The sequence below is a fragment of the Melanerpes formicivorus genome, unplaced genomic scaffold (assembly GCF_026170545.1).
Source record: "Melanerpes formicivorus ecotype bairdi unplaced genomic scaffold, bMelFor1.0.p_v2 SCAF_21, whole genome shotgun sequence".
Classification (NCBI taxonomy): domain Eukaryota; kingdom Metazoa; phylum Chordata; class Aves; order Piciformes; family Picidae; genus Melanerpes; species Melanerpes formicivorus.
Window position 1 is genome coordinate 12,566,034 of NW_027142373.1, and position 26,088 is coordinate 12,592,121.

Consider the following 26,088-nt stretch of genomic DNA (forward strand, 5'->3'; position numbering starts at 1 on the left):
GAGTTCTCATCACTCTCCCTATCTTTGGATGAGCTACCCTGTGCTATGTGTGAAACAAAGGAGCTCCACATAAAGAGAGTGTCACGAAGTTCCTTATCATCACAGCTCTAGACGTGTGGCCACAAGTGGTACTGCAAGTGAATGAAGTGGCCAGTATATATGTAATTTTTCAAGTGTTGTCCAACGACTTACAACCCCTTCCCCAAAAATTGGTGGGGAGGGGGTCTTGGGGTGGGGTTTTTAAAGTCTTATGGTGTCTTGAAACCAGCTGTCACGAAGTAAGTGGCTATATAATGTCACCAGCCACTTTGTGATGCATGACACCCAGGGGGCGCTAGTGAGCTCCCATTGAAGTGAATGGGAATTCACTTGCAGTACCACCTGTGGCCACACGTCTAGATCTGTGACGATAAGGAACTTTGTGACACACTCTAAACTCTGCCCACTTAAGCATTACTTGACTGACAAAGCATTGTTGTACTTGCCATTGATGGAGTGACCGCCTTTAGGCGGGAGCGAATCAATTCCCTATGTGAAGCATTGGGAAACATTGAAAAATTACTTACAACCCCCTCCCCAAAATTAGTGAGGAGGGGTCTTGGGGGTAGGGATTTAAAGTCTTGCTATGTCTCAAAACTGGCTGTCATGAAGTAAGTGATTTCAGTATCCTGACTGTGCTGGGTTACACCCACCCTGGGTGGGGGCTGAAAGAACCCAGCCCCCCAGGAGAACGAAAGAAACTTGATCCAGGTGGGCAGAGAAGGACTTGGTTTTCCCTCTCCCAGGAGGAGGGGTGCCCTGGGTCAAAGGTGAGCTATACTATCCCCCCTTCCTGTCCAGCAAGCCTGGAAAAAGGGGGACATTGGATGCTGTTGCTTTTCTTCTTGCATCGCCTGCTTGGAAGAACATCAGCTGCTGCTGCTGGTTTCCTGTCCTGTCCACATGGTTGGGCCTGGTTCTCTCTCACCACTGCATCCACGCTCTCCAAGGACTTGAATCCACTCACATCCAGGGAAATGCAAGGCCATCCAGGCTTGGTTTTGTTTATTTTCCTATTTTATCCTTATCCCTTACCCTTGTGAACCCTCCTTGTTATTGCTATATCTATTTTTTGTTAAAAAATGTACTTCTACTTCCACCAATTCTAGACTATTTCTTTCATAGATTTATCTCCTTCCTTTTTCCCTACACTTTTTTTTTTCCTTTTTCCCTTTTTCTTTCCCTTTCCTTACTAGGGAAATGGAGTTGGGGGCAGGAGGGGAGGAATTCTCAATATGTTATCATTTGAGCTTTTAAACTCCAGTTAAAGGTCAAACCATCAGACTGATTCAGAATTTCTTGCACCCTTAGGCCTAACCAAATAAGAAGCAGTTTTCATTTAATAAAAATAATACATAGTTAAAAAACCAAAATGAAATAAAACTGCAGGAATCACTTTTCCTTTTTTTTTTTGTTTTGCCTAAAGATTAATGAAATAACTTAGACCAGTATGATCTTAATCTATCAAAGAAAGGCATACTTCTCATTGCGAGATGAATGGTGAATCCATGTCATCGTCGTTATTCCTCACGCATCTTTAAGGACGTCAGTGTAAAAAGTTGTTGCAGTTTAATGCCCTTCTCGATGTGAACTTGAACTCTGTGTGTGTGTTCCCAGGTAATGAACACCACAATAAGTAAGTCTGCTCACCACTGTTCATATGCAAATGCCTCTACAGACTTTATTACCTAGACAGAAATGATTATTACAGAAGAAAGTGACACAGAGATTTACATTTTATGCAAGCCTCTGGTGACTTTTTAGCCATGGGATGCTCATTCCTCCTCTTCTGCTTTCTTCTGGAACTCGCGGCTCTTGGTCCGGAGCTTGTTGACCTGCGACTCTGCAATGTCAGCTCTCTCCTCGGCTTCCTCCAGCTCGTGCTGGATCTTGCGGAACTTGGAGAGGTTGACGTTGGACAGCTCCTCCTGTGCGGAGAGAGGGAGTTGTGAAAAAAGAGGCAGCATGTGGACAATCAGCAAACTGGGCACACAAAAATGCCACAACTGGGCAAGCAGGGCAGGTTCAAAACCAAGCTAAGAGGCTACTCAGGGTGTTAAGTGTGCCAGGAAAGAACATCAGTGTCAATAAGGCCATGGCCACATTACACAAAGATGGTCTTTTAAGGTCCCTTCCAGCCCCTGTGATTCTGTCTAAGCAGAGTTCATGGCAATGTCTTGATTAGAGAGACTAGCAGTTGCTTCTGACACCAAGGATAGGATAGGAATAAAGAAACAGGCAAGAGATGAGGCTGAGAGCAAAACACAGAGCTGGAGAAGTGTAGCTCCTCCCAAACCAACAATTCTTACTCTTACATTTCCTATTGTCTGGTAGCAACAAATGCATCAAAGCAGTCAGTTTCCAAAAGCTGGACAGAAGAATACAGCAACACAGGATTCCAGTTCCACCAGAAAGAAAATTGGCCTTGGTCAAAATGGTACTTACAGCCTCCTCAGCTTGCCTCTTGTAGGACTTCACTTTCATTTGCAGCTTGTCCACAAGATCTTGGAGCCTGAGAACATTCTTCCGATCTTCCTCAGACTATAGAGAACAGCAAGCAAAAGAAATCTTTGTTTGCCTCTTCCTCTGAACTTCATAAATGTGAAACAGAGGCAGTAACATCCATTATGGAGCACTGCTGTCCAGAAAGACAGAAGAAAAATCCTATTAACTGTGCCACTGCCTATGTGAGACAAAAAAATCCCTCTGGAGAGCAATGTGCCAACATTTTGACTTCCAGGATAAAGAGCACGTCAACACCAAGAAACCTGCTGCCTTACCTGGTAGGTCAGCTCCTTCACCCTCCTCTCGTACTTGCGCACACCCTTCACGGCTTCAGCGCTGCGCTTCTGCTCAGCATCCACCTCCCCTTCCAGCTCTCGCACCTGCAAAGACAAGCCCAACTTTGCAGCTTCCCTCACACCTCTCCAAGGGATCTCCTCACTCACACACCAATCCCAGCCCTACTACGTACTCTGGCCTCCAGCTTCTGGATTTGCTTCTTGCCTCCCTTCAGGGCCAGCTGCTCAGCCTCATCCAGACGGTGCTGCAGGTCCTTCACCGTCTGGTCCAGGTTCTTCTTCATCCTCTCCAGGTGGGCACTGGTGTCCTGCTCCTTTTTTAGCTCTTCTGCCATCATGGCTGCCTGAGGTGAGCAAAGGGTCAAAGCCATTTTGGTGCTGGAGACACTTTGGGTCAGAATTCATCCACAACCAGCACCAAAAGGAGTCCCCAACTCACATCAGTGATGGCCTTCTTGGCCTTCTCTTCAGCGTTTCTGGCTTCCTGGATGGTATCCTCCATTTCTCCCTGGATTTGGGCAATGTCTGTTTCCAGCTTCTTCTTGGTGTTGATCAAGCTGGTGTTCTGTAGAAAAGCATCATTGTCACAATGTTTGTTTTGTTAGCTTGCAACATCCTGTCAAGAACATTACAGAAATGTTGGGGTTTACTACAAATGGTGCAATGAGGTCACATGGGATTCTGCTCCACTGGAGTTGCTGTGGCAGCTCTTAGTCTTACAGATGGAAAGTGTTTTAGTTTTTAGTGTAAAGGGATTCCTCACATTCCTCACCAAAATGTTTCTTGATGAACAGAGAAGGAACTTAGACTTTTAGAGAACAAAAGGTAATTTCCAATCTAGTGACAGTAAAAATTGTAAATGGTGCTACAGAATACTGAAAATTACATTCTTAATTGTGTTAATGACAGTTATTAGTGAATTCCTGTTTTGCTAATGATCAGCCTAAGTTTGAATTCATATCTCAAATGTCAATGTGAAAGTTGCTGAACTCAAATTGTAGACTAACAAACTCACACACCCCTCTGGATCAGAGTCTAGTGAAATTCACACTATACCTGCAGCTGAGAAGTCATTGAATATTTGTTAGCAATACTGTGAAAATTACAATGCATTTAAGGAAACATGGTTATGTTTCAGCCAATCGTCATTTGTTTCTCTGCAGGGAGAAGTATGAATAGAATAGAATAGAATAGAATAGAATAGAATAGAATAGAATAGAATAGACCAGACCAGACCAGACCAGACCAGACCAGACCAGGTTGGAAGAGACCTTCAAGATCATCACATCCAACCTATCATCGAACACCACCTAATCAACTAAACCATGCAAACAAGCATCCTATCAAGTCTCCTCCTGAGCACCTCCAATGGTGCCTCCGGGGAGCCCATCCCAATGGGCAATCACTCTCTCTGTGTAGAACTTCTTCCTAACATAGCGGCTAAACCTCCCCTGGCGCATCTTGGGACTGTGTCCTCTTGTTCTGGTGCTGGTTGCCTGGGAGAAGATACCAACCCCCACCTGGCTACAACCTCCCTTAAGGTAGATGTGGAGAGCAATAAGGTTACCCCTGAGTATCCTCCTCTCCAGGCTAAGCAACCCCAGCTCCCTCAGTCTCTCCTCACAGGGCTTGTGTTCCAAACCCCTCACCAACTTTGTTGCCTCTCTCTGGACACGTTCCAGCAAGTCAACATCCTTCCTAAACTGAGGGGCCCAGAAGTGGACACAGTACTCAAGGCATTCCACACTAACCTGTGTATGGAGCAGCTGCACACGTTCACTGGCATCCAGAAGCTCCTGCTCAGCCAATTTCCTCGAACGCTCTGTTTGCTCTAGGGCTGCCCGGAGCTCCTCAACTTCAGCCTGCAGCAGGTTTGCTCTGCGCTCCACCATGGCCACCTGCTCCTTCAGGTCCTCCTGTGCTCGGACAGCATCGTCCAAGTGTATCTGAGTATCCTGGAAAGAGACACCAAACAGATCATGAGGTGCCTTTTTCCTATTTCTTCTTTTCACATCAGTACAGAACTGATAGAATTGTAAAAGTGGAGAATTTTCAGTGGTGCCAGCAAACAGCCAGCACATGCTTAGTTTTGGCATACCTTGAGCACTCCCTGTGTGTTCCTCAAGTTCTTCTGTGCATCTGCAGCCTGGCGGTTAGCATGGCTCAGCTGGATCTCCATTTCATTCAGGTCTCCTTCCATCTTCTTCTTCAGCCTCAGGGCTTCATTCCTGCTCCTGATCTCAGCATCCAGGGTGCTCTGCATGGACTCCACCACTCGGAGATGGTTTCTCTTCATCTGGTCGATCTCCTCATCTTTCTCTGCTATCTTCCTGTCAATCTCAGACTTCACCTGGTTGAGCTCAAGCTGGAGGCGTAGGATCTTCCCCTCTTCATGTTCTAAGGAAGCCTAAAAAAGTAAAACAATAGTTAATTATATAAATATTATCAGTAACTTCACATGAAATATTGCCTTGAATAATAATTTACAGCATGAGGTCTGAGATTTCAGAAAAGGGGAAAAAAGTATTGCTGTGTATCCCAAGATACATGTGTGCGATGCTTCCTGTGCCTGGAGTTTGTCCACAACATGCATGATTCCGTAAGTGGTTTCTGATACACTAAACTGAGTTGTAAGTTAACAATTGTGAAAATAAGACTGTACCTCAGCTTCCTCCAGAGCAGCCTGGATTTCAGATTTCTCCTGCTCAACCTGCTTCTTGACCTTCTCCAGCTCATGAATTGCCTTTCCTCCCTCAGCAATCTGCTCCGTCAGGTCAGAAATCTCCTCTGTGGGAGCAAAGACCAATGGCAGGGGCAGGCACAGAGCAGCATGGCAAGGGCCCTGCCACACCAACCTGACAGCCACCTTGGTCACCTGCAGGCACACAGCCAGGTGGAGCAGTAGGGTGGTGGATGGCAAGGAAGCCCCTCCAGGAGCAGAGGGCCAGGCACTTACGCTGCAAGTTCTTGTTCTCCCGCTTGAGCGTTTCCAGGTGGTCCAAGGACTCCTCATAGGCATTCTTCATCTTGAACAGCTCTGTGCTGAGAGAGCGAGACTCCTTCTGGGAGGCTTCCAGCTCAGCCTGCGTTTCCTCATACTTCTGCTTCCATTCTGCCAGGATCTGAAGAGAAATGGGATGTGAGTACGGCTGTGCTGGTGAGGAGGACATGCTCTGCCCTGGAACCCTGGGACTGGAGCCCAAAAGACCTTGTCAAAGTTCTTCTGCTTCTTGTCCAGAGCTGCACAGGCAGCATTTGATCTCTCCACGTCAATCATCAGGTCCTCCACTTCATTCTGCAGCCTCTGCTTTGTCTTTTCCAGGGAGGCACATTTGGCATTGACAGCTTCAACATGTTCCTCTGCATCCTGCAGGCGCTGTGCCAGCTTCTTCCTGTGGGTGGTGAGCAGAGTTCCAGGTGAGAAGGCAAAAGTGTCTGTAGCCAGTATGTTTTTCAGAAGAGTGCCCTTAGCTGCCTAGCTGCATGTGGTGACTGTTTGCATAGAAGTGCAGGATGTCTCCCAGCCAGCCACTGCATTTCTGTGCCTGGCCCCAGGCCTTCATGAGCACTGTGCTGCACACACAGGGCTCTCTCTACTGTTATGTTTCTGAAAATCTTTGCTGCTTCTGCCTTTCCCTTTTCATCCCTGCTCTCAGTTACATTTTCTCTTCCTGGTACCACACCCCAAAGCAGAATATTGACTTCTTCCTGACAACATCCCCGTGGTCTCCTCAAGTTTCCATTCTTGGCCCCTACCAGCCTACTCCGCCTTCCCCCTGTCAGCTTCCTCACACCCTGACACCACCTACTTGGCCTCCTCCAGCTCCTCCGTGCGCTGAATGGCGTCCGTCTCGTATTTGGTTCTCCACTGAGCCACTTCACTGTTGGCCTTGGACAGGGCTCGCTGCAGCTCCCCCTTGGCCTCCTGCTCCTCCTCATATTGTTCCCGGAGCAAGTCACAGTCGTGGCGAGCAGACTGCAGGGCGTGGGCCAGGGCGTTCTTGGCCTGAGGGGAAATAGTGCAAGAGGGAATGGAGATACCCTGGGAAATGTGCTGAGTGGAATGCTGACAGACACTGGATCATTCTTCTCTGAGAAAGATGGCAAGTTCCTGAGTGGGAAAGGAAGAGGCAGGAAGCAGCAGAAGTAGTCATCAACAGGCTGCATGTAAGGGTCACCAAAGGCAGTGTGGGAAGTCCTCTGCTGCATTGCCAGCGTGGTTCTCATCTTGTTGGCTCTGTAATTTCAGTTGTTTCTGAAGCTCCTCCTTGACAGCAGGAATCCAATGGATACTATGAAATTTGGAAAGCCTTCTCACCTTGATCTCTTCCTCCAGGTGCCTCTTGAGTTCCTCAATCTGCTGGGTGAATGCCTGCTTGCCTCTTGATAGCTGAGAAACCAAAGCATCCTTCTCCTCCACCTGGCGTGAATATTCACCTGGGAGAGTTGGCAGACACACAGCCTTGAGTGCCATGGGGGACAGGAGGGGCGACACTCAGGCTGTAAAACCACAGAGTCTGCAGAGCCTGCAGAACTTTGTGATCTCATCTCATGCATTTCCCGTTTGCACATCAGAGCTGTCCATGTCTCACCTGACTCTGTTTGCAGACGAGCTCTCTGAGCATTGAGGTCATTGATCATGCGCTGATGTTCTTCTTCCTTTGTCTTGATCTCGCTCAGCTGATCTTCCAGGGTGCGACACATCTTCTCCAGGTTTGCCTGGGAGTCAACAAACAGAAGGAGAGAAGTTATTGGCCACACTCTTAATGATAGCAGGTACAGGAGTTTGTGTCGGGCTCCATGGGGTCAATGAGCCCGTAAGGTATTTGTGTACCTTGGCTTTGGAGACAGACTCCATGTTACTGGCCAGGTCGTCAATCTCCATCTTCAGCTCACTCTTCTCCTTCTCCAGCTTCTGCTTCACCCTCTGCAGGTTGTCGATCTGCTCCCCAAGCTCAGCGGTGCTGTCCGCGTGCTTCTTCCGCAGGGCGGCAGCCGTGGCCTCGTGCTGCAGCGTGGCCTCCTCCAGGTCCCGACGCATCTTCTGGAACTCTGCCTCACGCTTCTTGTTCATCTCAATCTGAGCTGATGTAGCTCCTCCTGCCTCTTCCAGGCGCTCACTGATCTCCTCCAGCTCCCGGGAGAGGTCAGCTCGATGCTTCTCTGCTTTTGCCCGAGAGGTTCGCTCGGCCTCAATTTCCTCCTCCAGCTCCTCAATGCGAGCCTGGGGAACACGAGAGACCCTTCACACCCACGGCCTTCTCCTGCCTGACCTGAGTCTAGGTGAAAGAGAGGAAGCAACAGAGACTTGCCTGCAGCTCCTTGATCTTCTTCTGCAATTGCATGCCCAGGGCTTGTTCATCCTCAATCTTGCCCTGGATCTGGCTGATCTCAAAGTCTTTCCTTTGGGCAAAGCAAACCATATTAGAGCCCAAAGGAAACAGACAAGTTCAGCAGCAGAGTGCTCAGCTGCCCCACAGCCTCACTTACTTCTTCAGTTTCTCATCCAGCTGCTGCTTATCATTTTCCAAATCCATGATGGAATCCTGGTTCATCTTCAGGTCTCCTTCCAGTTTCCTCTTGGCTCTCTCCAGGTCCATGCGCAGTTTCTTCTCTTGCTCCAGGGACCCTTCCAGCTAAAGACAAGAAGGCCATCAGTGCTCTGCCACACAGCTCCAATTCCACACCTGTCCTCTTCTTGCTCTTTGCCTGGCTGCTTACATCATCCACTTGCTGCTCCAGCTTGGTTTTAGCTTTGGTCAGAGTGTTGACTTTGTCCTCCTCTGCCTGCAGGTCATCCAGTGTCTGCTGATGAGCCTCTTGGAGAGCTTTCTTCTCTTTTGTCAGCTTGGCAATGGTCTCGTCCAGGGCTGCCATCTCCTCTGTCAGGTTTTTCACCTTTGAGAAGAAGGGAGAGGTGTGAATAAAGGAAGGCAGTACAGGAGCCCTGGAAGAGCAGAGTGTTCTTTGCTGAGTTGTGAGTGACTGCTCCTGCCTCATACCTTGTTCTCAGTGGCATGCTTTTCCTTCTCCACCTTGGCCAGTGTTAACTCCAGGTCATCAATATCTTTCTTGAGCTCTGAGCACTCATCCTCCAGTTTTCTCTTCTTGGCTGTCAGCTCAGCATTAATTTCCTCCTCATCCTCAGCCCTTTCAGTCACCTCTTTAATTTTGGCTTCCAGCTGGATTTTGGTTTTGATGAGCTGGTCACACCTCTCCTCAGCATCAGCCAAAGCATCAGCTTCCTGTTAGAGAAACAGTTTTGTTTGCTAATCAAAGAGTCACAGAATGGTTTGAGTTGGAAGGGACTCTAATGATCATGGAGTTCCAACCCTGATTCTATAGGCAGGGACAGTTCCTACTACTCTCGCTTGCGCTGTCCCTCTTCATGCAGGTTTGAAATCTTATCTTAATTCTTAGACAAAGCTAAGTAGAAAAAAAAAAAATATTTTTTGCCTACAAACCACAGACACAAACCAAAGGAAAGTGTCCCCAAAGGTAACACCATGGAATTACTGTTTTGTGCTTCCCTGGGGGAGAGAAATAGAGTTTGATTTTATGCTGTGTAATTTTTAAGTCTCCTCAAGTGTTCTCTCTTGTGTTATATATTTAGATAAGATTCATTATTATTTTTTAAAAAATACATTTCTAATAAAATGTTTTAATCCTTTCCCTGAATTTTAACAACTGAATATGATGATGCACTTCTGCTTTACCCCTCTGAAAGATTTTCATGACAAGAGTGACTTTTCCTTCATCTCCTCAGTTCTGGGTACATTGATACCCAATCTAGACATCCTAGGTGGTTTCCATTTGAACCTGACTTTATTTTGAAGAGAGATTTGGGTAAGTGTTGCCAAATCTTTTGATCTTCTAAAGGACACTGGAGACATATGTAGGGCTTGTACTTTGGAAACATATGTAGGGTAGGAGGTAATGTGTTTGTACCTTCATGGAATAGTAGCTTCAGGAGGACAGATGAGATATCACACATCATAAGAAATCATATTAGGCTCTTTAATTTAGGCAACTGATTAAAACCAGAGTAAGCAGGCAACTGAATTGCTCTCCAGACTCTGTTAACTGTATCTGCAAATCTCTAGTGACTATGCTAGGAACTTATATTGAGAGCTGCATAGAGAAAACGATCTGTAGGCATAGAGACCGAAAACGTCATTCTGAAGTTAGAACCTGATGTTATAGTGTTGACACTGTTTTGATTTTACCTGCAGTGATTCAGATGGAAATATTCTCAAAGGAACTTTAGAGTGCAGTATGTGAGTTCTGTGTCATGGGAGAGGATTGAGACCTGATTTATTTTCACCAGGAAGAAATACACTGATAATACTCACAGCCTGCACTTGCAGCTGCAGGTCATTTTTCTCCTGCAGCAGGGCCACCATTTTCTCCTCTATCTCCTTCCTCTTGGCCTCAGACTTTGCAAGCTCTTCCTTGGTTTTCTCAAACTCCTCCTTCATGTTGGCCATCTCCTTCTCAGACTCTGCACTCTTCAGCAAGGGCTTGATCTTGAAGAAGAGCTTCATCCAGGGCCAGTGCTTGACGTTCATGAAGGACCTAACGTTGTACTGGATGCAGAAGATGGACTCCCTGAAGTAGAATTAAAATGAACATTTTCAGTGTGACAAGTGCCAGTCCTTTCCCCCAAGTAGCGTGACTTGACTGAAGATGAGCAATGTTTACCTTCTCTCCACCATTCTCTGGTACTCCACTCTTGCCAGGTATCCTCTGCACCTGGCCTGTGTGCGGGTGATGAGCTGTGCCAGCTTCTCATCCCTCATCTCCTCCAGGAGCCCCAGCAGCCCAGCTTTGAAGAACACCTTGAGAAAGAGAACATTGCAGCACCTGACTGCCAGGCAGAGCACAGCACAGGCACACAGAGAGTGAGTCAAGGAGGGTTTGTACCTTGGTGTGACCAAATTTGTACTGGGTGTGGTCCACATCGATTGACCCAAGAAGCTTCTCAGAAGCCTTCTTGCTGTCAATGAACTGTCCCTCTGGGATGGCGCTGGCATTCAGCACCTTGTACCTATGGGAAATTGGAGTGAATCTCAAGTCATCAGGCTGTAGAGTGTATTGAAATTAACTATAGTCAACAAGAGAAGAGTAAGGCTGAGGAAGCTGGAATGTCCTTCTTCTTTAGAGAAACCCTGATAATGAAGTCTTAATCTGATAACTTCTGTTGTCTTGAAGGTGATCCACCATAGCTGAAAAGAGGACACTGATCTCCAGCCATTTGAGACCACTCTTTTGCACTGAAGCTATGCTATAAGGAATTGCTAGGGAGGAACATTGGAACCTTCTCCTAAAATGTGCAGCAGATCCAATGGACAAAGGACTCTATCTGAGTTTGCAATTTTAGCCTAAGAATGTGTTGTAGCCACTTCCCAAACTGCATTTTTCTGTCTTGTCATCACTGGCTGGTACAGCTCTGACATGACTCCATCTACACTGAGAAACACTGGCAGAGTTAAGTTGTGTGATGAACTGCAGTCACAGACATATCTGTGTTTCTCAACAATGTCTCTATTGCCAACCATCCCAACGTGTTATCTTGTACATTCCAACATTTTCCCCTTCCTTCAGCTATATTCAATAGTATTTGCATTACAAAATAGGCACAAATGTTAACTTACAAGTTACACAGGAAAGACAGAATGGAGAGGAGAAAAAATACTGACCTCTGTTTGAAGTCAGCATAGAGGATTCTGCTGGGGAATCCCTTCCTGCAGATGCGGATCCCTTCCAGCACGCCGTTACAGCGCAGCTGGTGCAGCACCAGCTCGTGCTCCATGGCACCTAAGGAAGTAAGACAATTATGTGGCACTTCATGATAAAACATAGAGAATAATGGTTGCATGACACTGCAATTTCCCTCTACTTGAGTCTCTTACCAGGTGTTTTTGTTTCATTGGGGATGATACAGCGCACAAAATGTGGATGAGTGCTCCTTAAATTGGTCATCAGCTTGTTCAGGTTCTCCTGTGGGTTGATGACCAAAGAGTTTTCATTAACACTTATACTTCTCACATGTGCCCAGGTGGCCAAGAAGGCCAATGGCATCCTGGCCTGCATTAGGAATAGTGTGGCCAGCAGGAGCAGGGAGGTCATTCTGCCCCTGTACTCTGCATTGGTTAGGCCACACCTTGAGTCCTGTGTCAGTTCTGGGCCCCTCAGTTTAGGAAGGACATCAAGACACTTGAGTGTGTCCAGAGAAGGGCAATAAGGCTGGGGAGAGGGCCTGAGCACAGCCCTCTCCTCTCAGGAGAGGCTGAGGGAGCTGGGATTGTTTAGCCTGGAGAAGAGGAGGCTCAGGGGAGACGTCATTGCTCTGTACAACTACTTGAAAGGTGGTTGTAGCCAGGAAGGGATTGGTCTCTTCTCTCTAGCAACCAGCACCAGAACAAGAGGACACAGTCTCAAGCTGCACCAGGGAAATTTAGACTCAAGGTGAGGAGAAAGTTCTTCACTGAGAGAGTTATTCGTCATTGGGATGTGCTGCCCAGGGAAGTGGTGGAGTCACCATCCCTGGAGGTGTTCAAGAGGGGATTGGATGTGGCACTTGGTGCCATGGTCTAGTCATGAGGTCTGTGGTGACAGCTTGGACTCCATGATCTTTGAGGTCTCTTGCCACCTTGGTGATACTGTGATACTGTGATGTGAGAAGTCTTGGAAAGGAGTAAATTATTCCCACCTATAGCTATCCTCATTTGAATTTCAAGCATGGCAGAAAGTCACAAAGCTGTGTAATGTGTTTTCATGAGACTGAGGCATACAGACAGCCAGACAGGACTGCTGTGGAGAAGGGTCACCAGAAATCTTGGCAAAAAGGCTCAACTCTGAATGAAAGACTCTTTGTCATCACCAGATTCTCACTGCATGTAAGATACTAACTATTGATGGGAACAGAAACAAAACCAAAAATTGGGCAAATAGAAAAAGGAGCAAGGGCCAAGTCTGCAGAGGAGGCTGAGAAGGGAAGCCTAATGGTATTTGATGCTATTGGTGAAGATACATCTGACAAAGTCAGAGCAGAGGATGACAAAAAAGGCTCCATATTCACTGAGAGCAGGGCTCTGTCCTGAAGGGTCAAACCCCAAAACATACCTAACCCAGCCAATGGGTTAAGGCCCTGTGAATGTGCAAACCTGGATGTTTCCTGGTGTCCAGATGGTCCAGGTAAACATGTAGCACATGTAATTAACCTTGTAACACACCTGTGAACTGTGTGCCCCTGGCCATGTTTGGATATGCCCCATCCTGTAGGTTCAGCTATCAGGTTTCTCTGTTGCCAGCAGACATTAATTGTCTTCAGACAGCATTTAAGCCAGCTGAGGAGGTAGGTAGCTGGCCTTGTGCTCACCAAGCAAGCAAGAGCCAAGTGCTGCTGGAGTAACACCTGAAGAGCTTTTCCTAACAGGCAAACCACACCTGGGCCTTGTACCTGAGCCAAGGCAACCAACATTATGAGAGCCCTGTGCTGGAGGCAGAAAGGGGAAAAGCCCTGAGAGCACTGAATTACAGAAGAGCTGCACTGCTACAGCCTGTGAACTGGGCACGAGGGGAGAGAGGCCCTTAGCCCTCTCTGAGCCAAGAACTGCTTGACTTACAGTTACAGCGTCTGGGAAGATACCAGAGAGGAGCAAGCAGTGAGTCCCCAGGTAATTTGCTACAGAATGCCCCTGGTGGGAAACCACAGAGCACAGCATCTTTATTTCCCATTTAAATCTCTGGATTGGAAATTCTCAGATGTGTGCTTAAGTCATTTAACTGTCTTCATGTCTGGAATATATTGCCCACAACTGAATAACAGAACCTGTAATTATACTCTGTAAGTAGGTTATGACAGTGTTTGAAGACACCACATAGATAAAAAATATAAGATTAAAAATATATATAATTTATTACAGGCTCACAAATCATCAAGAAAAGCCATGACTGGCAGGTTCAGCACCCCTTTCCAGAAGTGGTTTTGAAAATAAATCCATGAACTACCTCTGATTTTAGCAATCATTTTTGCTAGCTACATCCTAACAGTCCTCATTTTAGCCCTAGTTTGGAACAGGAGCAAAGCTGCTCAAATACCTTTTTCACCATTTAAAAAACACTCCAGAATGCCAGGCAGTATCTACATGCCACAGGTGCTGGAGCAAGAGTGTTTCCACCTGCCTTAAGTTGTGTCCATTGGTGGAAAGGTAACCAGCCTTAGCATTTCCCTCACCTTCATATGTGCAAAGAGCTGCATGTTATGTGTTATGCATTATCATGTGCATACATCTGGATGTGCCAATCTGGAGTTGAGATTGCCTGGGGCAGATAGGCAGATCCACCATTGTTCTCCTAAGGCAAAGGAAGAGTTTGATCCTACCAGCCCCTGTAATCATGAATAAATGAAACTGTAGCCTGGTCTATATGCTCTTTCCAGCCTTCGAAGAAAGGCTAGATAAAGATGTATCTTCCTTAGCTGACTTGCAGTCAATTCTCTTACAAATAACTGAAGAGCTGTTCTTGATGCAGAAAAGTATTACTAGGTGCAGTAAAATGGCTTAAGTTATTCTGAGTTTTCAGAGCCATCAAATAAAAATTAAAGAAAGGAAAACAATAAAGGCAATGACTTTTGTGCTTACCCTGAAAAGAGCTGAGACAGTCTGGAAAGAAGAACCCTTCTTCTTGCCTCCTTTCTTGCCACCACCACCACTCTCTGAAGAACACCAATAAAAAGATAGTTTTACAACTTTGGTTTGTAAACTTTTTCTCTATGAGATTGCAAGAAGCTTATTCATACATATCAGACATGTCAAGAAAGGAACCTAGGATGCAGTAGGAAATAGAGTCCATGCTCAATCTAAAGGAACACAGGACCAAAGCTGTGTGATAATCCAAGGGTTTATCATGGCTGAGTGCAGGGCTTGAAATAGATTTGATCTTTTCCTTTGTTAATAAATTCAAGGCACGGGAGTCTTTGAATCACATGTAGTTTCTTTAGAACACTCTGCTTGATACTCATGGCTCTGGCAGAGTGATGAAATAAAATGGAAAATACGAATTTCGCAGAACTCACCTGCCTCTCCACCAGCAGAGGCAAAGAGCAAGGCCAGTGTCTTCAAGGATGATTTCTGGTACAACCCCACAACAGTTTCATTGAGGGGATCCTTATTCTTGTCCAGCCAGCCAGTGATGTTGTAGTCCACAGTGCCAGCATAGTGCACCAGGGAGAAGTGAGCCTCAGCCTTGCCTTTGGCAGGTTTGGGCTTCTGGAAGTTGTTGGACTTGCCCAGATGCTGGTCATAGAGCTTGTTCTTGAAAGAGGTGTCAGTTGCCTTGGGGAACATGCACTCCTCTTCCAGGATGGAGAAGATGCCCATGGGCTGGGAGAAACAAAAGGAAAGAAGAAGTTGCTCAAAGGCAGAAAGACTCATGAATAAATAAATAACTTCCTGAGCAGGAAAATATTGATGCTCTCAGGGATTGCTCTTCTGCTCAGCAGAGCAAACACTAAAATAATTTCGATGTATGTATTTACAGTATCACATTTATGCTTTCAAGCTAGCTTTATAATATATAAAAAACTTTTCATATATAAAGATAGAAAAAGCCTTCCTTTCTGAAAATGTTAGACACAGTGAATTACACAAATACCTTCTCAATGAGCTCGATGCAGGCAGCCAGGTCCATGCCAAAGTCAATGAACTCCCACTCAATGCCTTCCTTCTTGTACTCCTCCTGTTCCAGCACGAACATGTGGTGGTTGAAGAACTGTTGCAGTTTCTCGTTGGTGAAGTTGATGCACAGCTGCTCCAGGCTGTTGAACTGCCCCATTGCAAACAGAGATTACTGTTAATATAAATACAGGACTCAGGGGGTAAAGAGCAGTGTTGGCTTTTTGTACCCAATTACAGGAGGATCTATGAGTGCTCCATCTTTACACAGCCAGGTATTGGCAGCTTCTGTCAGCGTGTCCTTTGTGTCGAGCTTAACTTTATTCTAGGTTTATGACACCTAGAACATTAGGGCAGGTCAGTGTATCAGACCTGGTATGTACTAGACAGGCCTAAATTAAGTATGGGAGAGCCTGTACATGCCCTGGTTTGAGCAGACAGAAAGATATTTTACCCCCCCCAGAGGTGTCAAATAAAAAACACTCCACAGAATTAAAGTTTAAATGGAGATACTGTTCACAATTATATACACAAACTGCACAAATTCATATTCAGCTTTGGCCCAGTTCTCCACCTGGGCTTTTTTTCCAAAACCTCACTAGGCCCAAACCTTCCAAAGCCTTCTGCTCAACCAGGTCAACAAAACAGGCCTCAAAGCCCTCTCCCCATGCTGCCCAGCTTTCCCCCCCAGCCTAGGCCAAAATGCCACAGCAAAAATTAGTCAGGCTGAAGGCCAAATCCTCCCCCCAATACCAGAGGCAAGACATAATGGCCTGGCATACTCTGGGAGCAGGGAGAGAGAAAAGGGAACAACAGACTCTGATGTCCATTTATATATGCAGGATGACAGGAATGAAATAACAAAGATTACACTTTCCTGTGTCCACTCCCGGGACTATCTAGTCCCTGGAGTACTGTACTCTATGAAAAGACACCCAGTCTTAAACCCACAACAGTGCACAAATGTTTATCCAACATTTGATGGGTGGACCACTAGATGGATAAGGAACTGGCTTGATGGCTGCACCCAAAGAGTGGCTGTCAATGGCTCCAAGTCCCAGTGGAGGCCAGGGACAAGCGGAGTCCCTCAGGGATCAGTCCTGGGACCTGTCTTGTTCAACATCTTTGTGGGTGCCATGGACAGTGGCATTGAGTGCACCCTCAGCAAGTTTGCTGATGACACCAAGCTGTGTGGTGCAGCAGACACGCTGGAGGGAAGGGAGGCCATCCAGAGGGACCTTGACAGGCTGGAGAGGTGGGCACAAGCCAACCTCATGAAGTTCAATAAGAGCAAGTGCAGGGTCCTGCAGCTGGGTCGAGGCAATCCCAGGCACAAATCCAGGCTGGGCAGGGACTGGCTGGAAAGTAGCCCTGAGGAGAGAGACTTGGGGGTGCTGGTGGACAAAAAGCTCAACATGAGCTCTCAATGTGCACTTGCAGCCCGCAAAGCCAATCAGATCCTGGGCTGCATCAAGAGAAGTGTGGCCAGCAGGTCGAGGGAGGTGATCCTCCCCCTCTACTCAGCCCTGGTGAGACCCCACCTGGAGTACTGCCTCCAGTTCTGGAGCCCCTATTACAAGAGGGATCTGGAGGTGCTGGAATGTGTCCAGAGAAGGGCCACAAGGATGAGCAGAGGGCTGGAGCACCTCTCCTATGAGGACAGACTGAAGGAGTTGGGGCTGTTCAGTCTGGAGAAGAGAAGGCTCCGAGGTGACCTAATTGTGGCCTTCCAGTATCTGAAGGGGGCCTACAGGAAGGGTGGGGAAGGACTTCTCAGGTTCTCAGGTAGTGATAGGACTAGGGGGAATGGAATGAAGCTGGAGGTGGGGAGATTCAGGCTGGATGTGAGGAGGAGGTTCTTCACCATGAGAGTGGTGAGACCCTGGAATGGGTTGTCCAGGGAGGTGGTCGAGGCCCCATCCCTGGGGGTGTTTAAGAGCAGGCTGGATGAGGTTCTGTCCAGCCTGATCTAGTGTGGGGTGTCCCTGCCCATGGCAGGGGGGTTGGAACTAGATGATCCTTGTGGTCCCTTCCAACCCTGAATGAAACTATGAAACTATGAATTTCCAAATGCTGATTTCAAATCATTCTGTCTGTGGAACTGGAGTCCCTGCATCAGGTTCCAAATGCCATCTTAGCCTACAGTTTGAAATCAGTCAAAAACCTGCACTTGTGGATTTCCTTTGGCAACACAAAAATCTGTGTGCAACAAAAAAATCATTCCTTCTTAAGTACTTTGGCACACAATAGACTTACTTCTAAAAGCATGGTAACAAAACACAGTTCTTACATCAAAGATCTCAAAGCCAGCAATGTCCAGCACACCAATGAAGTACTGCCTGGGCTGCTTGGTGTCCAGCTGCTGGTTGATGCGAATAACCATCCAGAGGAACATCTTCTCAAAGACAGCTTTGGCCAGGGCACCAACTGCATTGTACACCTGGAAGGAAAAACATAAAGCTTGTAGTTCTCATGCAGAGCAGAAGAGGAAGAGAGGATTTGCCAACAAAAGTGGGATGTTTACCTGCTGCACTGTTTGACCTTTGGTCACGTACTCATTCCCAACCTTGACTCGAGGGTAGCAGAGGGCCTTGAGCAGATCTGCTGAGTTCAGACCCATCAAGTAGGCAGCCTTGTCAGCAACTAAACACCAAAAGAATCAGTTGTTAAGGTACAAGCAGACATTAGGTTTCCTACAAAACAAGTATTAAAAAGCAGTTCTAGTAAAGATAACATTATTAGTTAAGATAAAAAAAGGTAATGCATCTGTAGTTCACTACAGCAAACATTCCCCAGAAATTCCACAGCATTTATGCTGGCTGGTTTTGATTCAGCTTTTCTTAGCTCTTGTTGAATTTTGAGTGAAATATCAGTTTAAAGAATTTTAGGTAGACAGTTTTCAGTAGTAAATGCTGAATAAGGAAAGATGAGCCACAGATCCACTCAGACCCAAATGCACTGCAACTTGTTTCAGTGACTTGTGGTAGGTTAACTTTCAAGACTTAATACCCAAGAGAGTCCAATGCATGTGCCAGTTAGGCAATTATGAATCTATTGCTAAAACATACTAGGTCATAGAATCATAGAATGGTCTGGGTTGAAAGGGACCTCCAAAAATCATGCAGTCCAACCCCCTCTGCAGTGTACAGGGACATCCTCAACTAGATCAGGCTGCCCAGAGCCCTGTTGAGTCTCACTTTAAGTATCTCCAGGGACAGGGCCGCAGCCACCTCCCTGGAAAAACTGTTCTAGTGTTCCACCACCCTCATAGTAAAGAATCTGTTCCTAACATCCAATCTAAATCTGCTATTTGCAGAGGTGCACCCTCAGACAAGAAGTTTAGCACTTCACCTTCTGCTATTGCTTTTCCTATTGGATTCAAACTCTGCCACCAGGCACAACATGTAAAGTGCTTTGTTCAAGAATGTGTATGTAGTTCATATGAAGTGATGATTAAAAAAAAGTACAGCAGATAGCTGCATGAATATTAGACATGACCTAAAGGACTGAAATTATTACAAGAGATATTGAAGCTAAAAACTGGGGAAACATTTCCAGTGAGCAAGAGTAGTGAAGTACTGCAATGGAATGCATGTTTTCTTCAATGTTTTCAAAAGCACTTTAAGAAAGAAAGATTGTCCAGTAAATGGAGACCACAGGAGGTGAAGAAAATGAGCTCTCACTGTCCTCTCCCAGCTTTATGGGCAAACAAAGCTAGCAAAATGAAAGCTGATTTTACCATAGTAAGGAATTTGATCACAAGTTCAGAGCAATCCTCAGAAGAGGATTACAATGACTGTGCACCAGAACTGATTTCAGTGGAACCAGTCTTACATACACTGCTCCAGCTGTTTCCAAATGCCATCTGTTCAGTAAAGTTATTGCTGCTGTTTCTGCTGTTGGCAGAGCCCTTTAATGTCAGAAGGCTGAAACTCATTATCAAATATACATTTCATAGAATAATAGAATTGTTAGGGCTGGTAAAGACCTCAAAGATCATCCAGTTCCAACCCCCCTGCCCTGGGCCGGGACACCTCACACCACAGCAGGTTGCTCACAGCCACATCCAGCCTGGCTGCAAACACCTCCAGGCAGGAGGCTTCCACCACCTCCCTGGGCAACCTGTGCCAGTCTCTCACCACCTTCATGGGGAACAACTTCTTCCTCACATCCAATCTGAATCCACCCGTTTCTAGCTTTGTTTCATTCCCCCCCCCAAGTCATATCACTCCCTGACACCCTCAGAAGTCCTTCCCCAGCTTTCTTGTAGCCCCCTTAAGACACTGGAAGGCCACAAGAAGATCTCATCAGAGCCTTCTCCTCTCCAGACTGCACAACCCCAACTCCCTCAGTCTGTCCTCATAGCAGAGGTGCTCCAGCCCTCTGCTCATCCTCGTGGTCCTGTCTAAATATGCTAATGTGGAGCTGTAGTGCACATTGTTTGCAACCAAGCATGTAACAGACATTTATGACTAGAAACAGTAAGGTATGAAACAAGGACAAAATTGGAACTTGCATTCAGGCTGGCCAGGCCTGAAGCTGCCTCTTCTTGGTCCCTGGCATTTGGCCTAAACAGGCCAAGATTGTGAAGTAATAATTAGTCAAGCCTTGAAGACCATAAGTAAGGCTGGAACCATCCTCCTCCCACACCAGATAAGGTAGCTCACTGTGTGCAGGGAGGAGAAAGGGAAGAAAGAGAAAGACAATAAATTTACAGCCAAATTTCCCGAGATGCAGGATGATTGCACCTCCTGGTACTCCTCCTGGACGCTCTGTACCTTCTGGGGGTGCTTTCTGATTCCTTTTTAAAGGCACCCAGCTCAAACTGGGACATATTTCAATTTAGTGGAGGTGGTTTTAATAATTAAATAGCTCTTTCATTCTAGGATACTCTTCTGTAACACCACAATTACAGCTATTGTTTGTTTCTTGTTGCAATTTGCAGCTAGGTCTGAGCTTTCATAATAACAACCAAACCCTCACACACAAAAACACATCTCATAAAGAAAGCTCTTACTACTGAATGTTTGGGATGTACACAAATATCTTTGGCTTCATGAAAATACTTTCATGACCTTTAAAGGAATGCACTCTGAAGAACTTTAGGCAGAGCAAAGGTGACAGAAACATCATAGATGTCTATTTTCAAACAGATGCCCTGGGGACACAGTGAGACACTGCAGAAGAAGTAGAGTGGATATGAATCACAGCTTCAGCATGAACTAATGTTCCCCCAATGTAGAAGGAAGAAGCACAAAGCTCTTAGTTTGGGCACTGCAAGTTGTCTCCTGAAAATGACCTTTGAGGCAGAGCTGCTTCAGAGGTTGGGCTTCTTGTCACCTGGAAATCTCACCACAAGGAGATGGCTACAGCAGGTGGGTACCACCTGGGTATGTAAAAGTGAGTCAGTGAGCAGAGTGGCTACTAGTTCTGTTGAGGTCAGGAAAAATGATGTTGCAGAGAGCAGCACAGCTGCCTTTGTTTCTGCCCAGCTTCACTGTGGCAGCAATGGAAGCCTGCTTTGGGATTCGCTGGGCCTTGCACTCTGTGCAGCTCAAAACAGTCTGCATCTTCCACTGAGCTGTGCACTCCCTGCCAGGTCCGCTGGTTAGGACACCTGGGCAGAGGAGCAGGCTGAGGGCAGGGTTCTGAGCCTGAGTTGCTGCTTGGAGCAGGAAGGGTTTGGTGTAACCTGCACTCTATTGAACAGGCATTGCTGGTACCTTCTGTGCCATCCGGCTCTGCCTGCTCCTCACGCTGCTTCTGCTTGAACTTCAGGTTCCCGTAGTGCATGACAGCCCCTGTCAGCTTGTAGATGGCTGTCTTCTCATCAGGAGTGAAGCCCAGGATGTCAATGGCACTCTGCCAAAAGAGTCACTTGGGTAAGTGCCTGTTAGAGGTGAGAGTCCACCAAGGAAAGCTTCTGTGTGATACTTACATCTGTGGCCATCAGCTCTTCCTGGTCGTTGATGCTGGGAACTGTGATCTCACCTTGACTCACATACAGGTAGTCATATGGGTTGGTGGTGATCAGTAACATCTCTGCAAGGCAGACAAAACACCAACAGCTCAAATGTAAGTGCCTCATAACGGAATGCAGTGCTGTCCCCTGACCTTGACTGGAGCACTTTGTGATCTTTCCTACCAATTAGCTCTGGCTTCTTGTTGGACATGATCTGGTAGAAGATGTGGTAGCTTCTTTCTGCCTTGAGCTGGAAAGTGACTCTGGACTTCTCCAGCAGATCTGACAAGGAAGGTAGGAGTGAGTTAGCAAAGACTCAAGGAAGGCTGGAAAAAAAAGAGCCAGGTCAGGATGGTCACTTACAGGTTTCAATGTCAGCAGAAGCCAGTTTTCCCGTGGCACCAAAATGGATTCTGATGAATTTACCCTGAGAGGAGCAGAAAAGTCAGTGGAGGTCTCTTGTGGCAGTCCTGACTGCAAGAATATTGGAGGCAGCGTGCTGACAGGAAAGAAATTGTTTTGTGCCAGGCCACAACTTACAAAGCGAGAGGAGTTGTCATTCCTCACGGTCTTGGCATTGCCAAAGGCCTCCAGCAGTGGGTTGGCACTGATGATTTGATCTTCAAGTGTCCCCTTAAAATAGAAATCTTAATGTCATGATAGAGCTCACAGACCAGTCTGACAGGTGCAGGTTCCTACGCATCGAACCTCACCTGCATCTTGCCTGCTGGCTGCTGCTCCTCCTTCTTCTTGTCCCCACTGGCTGCAATTGTTGCAAAGTACTGGATGACACGCTTGGTGTTCACCGTCTTGCCTGCACCGGATTCTCCACTGTCCAAGCAAAGGGAGAAGCAGAGAGCCTGGGGTCAGGCAGGAGGTCCCCTGGCACCAGGCAGCCCCACAGGGACCCAAGCAGGGAGGGTACCTACGTGATCAGGATGGACTGGTTCTCCCGATCTGTGAGAGGCAGAAACAAAGAGACTTTGTAAATTAGGAACACAAAAAGCCTAAAAAGTCATGCAGTAAATGTAACTCATGCAAGTTTTGTGTTTTATTTTCCTAATACATTTTTTTTCAGTTTCAGTTTTTTGCACTGCAATTTGCATCACATACTCGCTTCTGAACCTACCCACAGCACTCTTGCCTCTAAATTAGTGAGACATGGATTTGATAGATGAACTATTAGATGGATAAGGAATTCACTGGAATTCATCCAAAGTTAGTCAGAGTCTCAGTATCTAAATGGTCACTGAGTGGTGTCTCTCAAGAGTCTGTATTGAGACCAATATCATTCAATACCTCCATTAATCACATACACAACGGGGCTGAGTGCACCCTCTGCAGATCTGCAGATCACAGAAAGCTGAACAGTGCAGTTAGAGCACCAGTGGGGAAAGCTGCCGTCCACAGTGACCTTTATGTGCCTGAGGAGTGGATTCATAAACATCATCATGTTCAACAAGGCCAAGTGTAAAGTCTGCACTTGGGTTGGAGCAATTCCCAGCATCAGTCTGGAATGGGGAATGGCTGACTTGAGAGCAGACAGAGAAGGACTTGGGGATAGAGTTAAAATTGGATGTGAGCTGGCAACATTTGTTTGTACCCTAGAAGCCAATCAGATCCCAGGGGGTGCATGAAGGAGCAGATTGAGGTAGATGATTCTGCCTCTATGTGCCACTCTTGTGAATACATCCTCCAGTTCTGAGGTCTCCAATACAGGACATGTAGTTGTTAGTGTGAGTCAGAAGAGGGCCATGAAAATGACTCGAGGACAGGAACACCTCTCCTATGAAGAAATGCTGAGAGTTTTGGGATTGTTTAGCCTGTAAAATAAAAGGTTCCAGAGACACTTTGTTGTGGCCTTTCAGTACCTGAAGGGGACTTACATGAAAGACAGACTATCAGGGCCTGTAGTGACAGAACAAGAGGCAAAAGTTGTAATTTGCAAGAGGCTAGTTTTACATTGGCTGTAAGGAAGAAATGTCAAATGGTGGGGGTGGTAAGCCACTGGAACAGGTTGCCTAGAGAAGTAGTGGAAACACTCAAGGTCAGACCGGCAACCTGCAACCTGGAAGATGTCCCTCTCAATGCTGAATGAAAGAACTACCTATTTTTAAAATGTCCTGTTCAGCACAAACTGTTCTGTGTTTCTCTAATGCTTTTCCATGAACAGTGACAACCCTTGCAGCCATGTGCTGCTTCCCTACTGCACCCCATGCCCTTTTATTTCCTGCATACAAGACATTGTTTCTAGGTGTGACTTCATTTTCTGCTACACAGGCTGTATTTAAAGCAGAAGAGGAAAGGAGAGTAAGGATCCAAAACAAAGGGACCCTGAGCCTGGGCAATGGTTCCAACCCCTACAGCACAGAGAAGAAAGGAATAAAAAGGTGGAAGATAAACCTGCAGCAATCCCTAATTCTTCCTCACTTTTTCCTGTCATGGTTTTCCCAAGACAAATCTGAATGTTTCCTGTAGCTCTTTGATGAATTAACTTCACATCATGGACAGAATTTCCATATCACAGGTAGATCTCTGTCCTGTTCACTTTCACTTTTCATTACAGACATCAGCAGACTCCTTGCACTGCTCCATTTGGTTTATGGTTTTCCTGACATACAGACTCTGGAACTTGCTCTTGAGAGATATTGATGTGAAAGAACTCTGTTCCAATTGATAGCAATTGATGCTGTGACTAATGGTGTGCTAATCAGGGAAACTCTGTGGTTCCATTTCAAGTATTTCTGGTGGGATCTGAGAGCCACTCACCAGTCAGCATGAACTGATAGGCGTTGTCAGAGATGGAGAAGATGTGTGGAGGAGCCTCCTGGCGCTTCTTGCCTCGGTAGGCCAACACCACCTCCGGGTTGTACACCGGCAGCCACTTGTAGGGGTTGACAGTGACACAGAAGAGACCCGAGTAGGTCTGTGGGGAAGGGAGACAGCAGGTTGGCTTCCCCTCAGCCTGGCACAGCAGATGCTGCTGGCACCCAAAGGCAGACTGCTGCTGCTACTTACGTAGATCATCCAGGCTGCATAACGCTCTTTGAGGTTGTACAGCACCGCGGGTTCGTGCAGGTGGGTCATCATGGCCATGTCCTCGATCTTATCGTACTTGGGAGGGTTCATGGGGTGGATTTGATCTTCCTTCACGGTCAGAGTCTGTCAGAGGAAGGAAAGATACACCTGTGTCACTGGAGGTCTCAGAAAGGGAATTAAATGCTGTTTGTCAATCTTGAATTTTACCAACCTCTCCAGCTTCAGTCTTGACGGTGACCTTCCCTCCTTCCTTGCTCTGGATTGTGCTTTTCACATAGGATTCTTTTGCATGCACCACAAAGACAGATGTCTTGGCATCAAAGGGCTTGTTCTGGGCCTCGATTCTCTCCTTCTCTGACTTGCGGAGGTAGGGAGCAGCCTCCCCAAAGATGGCCATCTCGGCGTCTGACGACATGGCTGCACTTCACTGCCTGTAGCACAGCACGGGCCTGGAGTGGGGAGGCACAGTGGTGACTGAAGGAAAAAACACCTCTGTACCACATTGTTGACCTTCTGTAACATGCTGCTCTGCCTGTTCCTAGGGTTTCCCTCTCTGTCTTCTCTGCTTTTCACCCTAGATATTACTTTAGATCCTAGAGAAGACCGATGTCTTTGATTTAGATTATTTTAACCTTCTCTCCTTATTCCAGTTTACACACTGAGATCCAGTAATATTTCAGTGGGCTGTCCAAAAATATTGGATTGATCACCACAACATAAAATTTTTCTATGTGAAGCAGCAGAGATTACAAGGGAAGCTTCTTCCTTAGTCAGAAACTTCTCCAACTGTTCTACTTTTTCTCGTCGTTTACGATTGACTTGTACCAAAAGATGAAAACCTCTCAATAAAGAAATATCAGAGGCATTTGGCAAGATGTTAAGTATATATGTGCTGTTCATTTCTCTGTCCTTTCCTGGATTTCTGTTTCCAGGCAGTCTGCTCTTAGCAGTTTTGTATGGTAAGAAGTCAACTATTACCCAGCAGGTACCAAACAAATTTGTCCAACCCAGTCATGAAAGGAAAGTTGCTGTTTTCAACAGCTCAGGTAGAACTGCACTACATTAGTGTATACAGATGGAAAGAGAATGGGGAGTGCCCATACAGCTGCATAAAAACCCCAACATCTTGGAGAGTCTGTTGCTATGGAGTAGGTAAATCAGAATCTTACCTCTTGTGATACCAGCTGCCTTTCAGACTGGAAGCTGGTCGATACTGAAAAACAGAAATTACAACAACTTCCTTCTCATTTTGCACACAGTCCCAAAGACAATCACAGGGCAAAAATATGGCAATGACTTGGAAGCAGAAAGAAAATCGCTGTTGGTACAAGCAGTCCTTCGAGGACAGCAGTCCAAGGCAGCAAGAATGCAGTAGGGCTGTCAGCACCCAGCCCTCTTACCTTGAAGCTTTCCGTGGAGACAGAACAGACTTGTCCTACCAGCACTTTTATAGGTTCTGGTCTGCACATAGAACTCCCTCCTCCTCTTTCTTAGGTCAAAAAATTTTTGGCAAAGCATTGTTTGGCAAACTTGACTGAGTGTATGATTCCCATTCGCACTGGTGGATATA

General features: G+C 46.4%; 1 protein-coding gene across 1 annotated transcript; it reads right to left on the bottom strand.

The window, feature by feature from the left end:
- Positions 1 to 1,713: 1,713 nt before the first annotated feature.
- Positions 1,714 to 24,933, bottom strand: LOC137447765 (myosin-1B-like). The gene is made up of 38 exons (XM_068151640.1): positions 24,730 to 24,933; positions 24,498 to 24,641; positions 24,249 to 24,405; positions 22,409 to 22,436; positions 22,193 to 22,310; positions 22,020 to 22,112; positions 21,843 to 21,906; positions 21,663 to 21,761; positions 21,456 to 21,559; positions 21,241 to 21,379; positions 18,042 to 18,160; positions 17,808 to 17,957; positions 15,498 to 15,668; positions 14,920 to 15,226; positions 14,486 to 14,559; positions 11,753 to 11,840; positions 11,540 to 11,657; positions 10,764 to 10,887; positions 10,542 to 10,678; positions 10,193 to 10,448; positions 8,843 to 9,085; positions 8,562 to 8,738; positions 8,331 to 8,476; positions 8,153 to 8,243; positions 7,675 to 8,064; positions 7,433 to 7,559; positions 7,159 to 7,277; positions 6,650 to 6,846; positions 6,049 to 6,232; positions 5,797 to 5,962; positions 5,503 to 5,627; positions 4,939 to 5,247; positions 4,592 to 4,795; positions 3,280 to 3,405; positions 3,014 to 3,184; positions 2,820 to 2,924; positions 2,485 to 2,580; positions 1,714 to 1,967 (listed from the first exon to the last, which is right to left on the bottom strand). Exons 1-38 carry the CDS (start codon positions 24,931 to 24,933, stop codon positions 1,815 to 1,817), a joined length of 5,823 nt encoding a protein of 1,940 aa, XP_068007741.1. The 3' UTR covers positions 1,714 to 1,814.
- Positions 24,934 to 26,088: the final 1,155 nt, after the last annotated feature.

What these genes read in the sequence shown, in the direction of transcription:
- LOC137447765 (XM_068151640.1), bottom strand. Translation starts at nt 24,933, where the DNA reads ATGTCGTCAGACGCCGAGATGGCCATCTTTGGGGAGGCTGCTCCCTAC. An exon ending in CTCTGCTGGTGGAGAGGCAG is followed by an intron (nt 14,560 to 14,919) that starts GTGAGTTCTGCG and finishes GGTGTTCTTCAG; the next exon opens with AGAGTGGTGGTGGTGGCAAG. An exon ending in TGCAGCTGCTCCATACACAG is followed by an intron (nt 3,406 to 4,591) that starts GTTAGTGTGGAA and finishes GCTTTTCTACAG; the next exon opens with AACACCAGCTTGATCAACAC.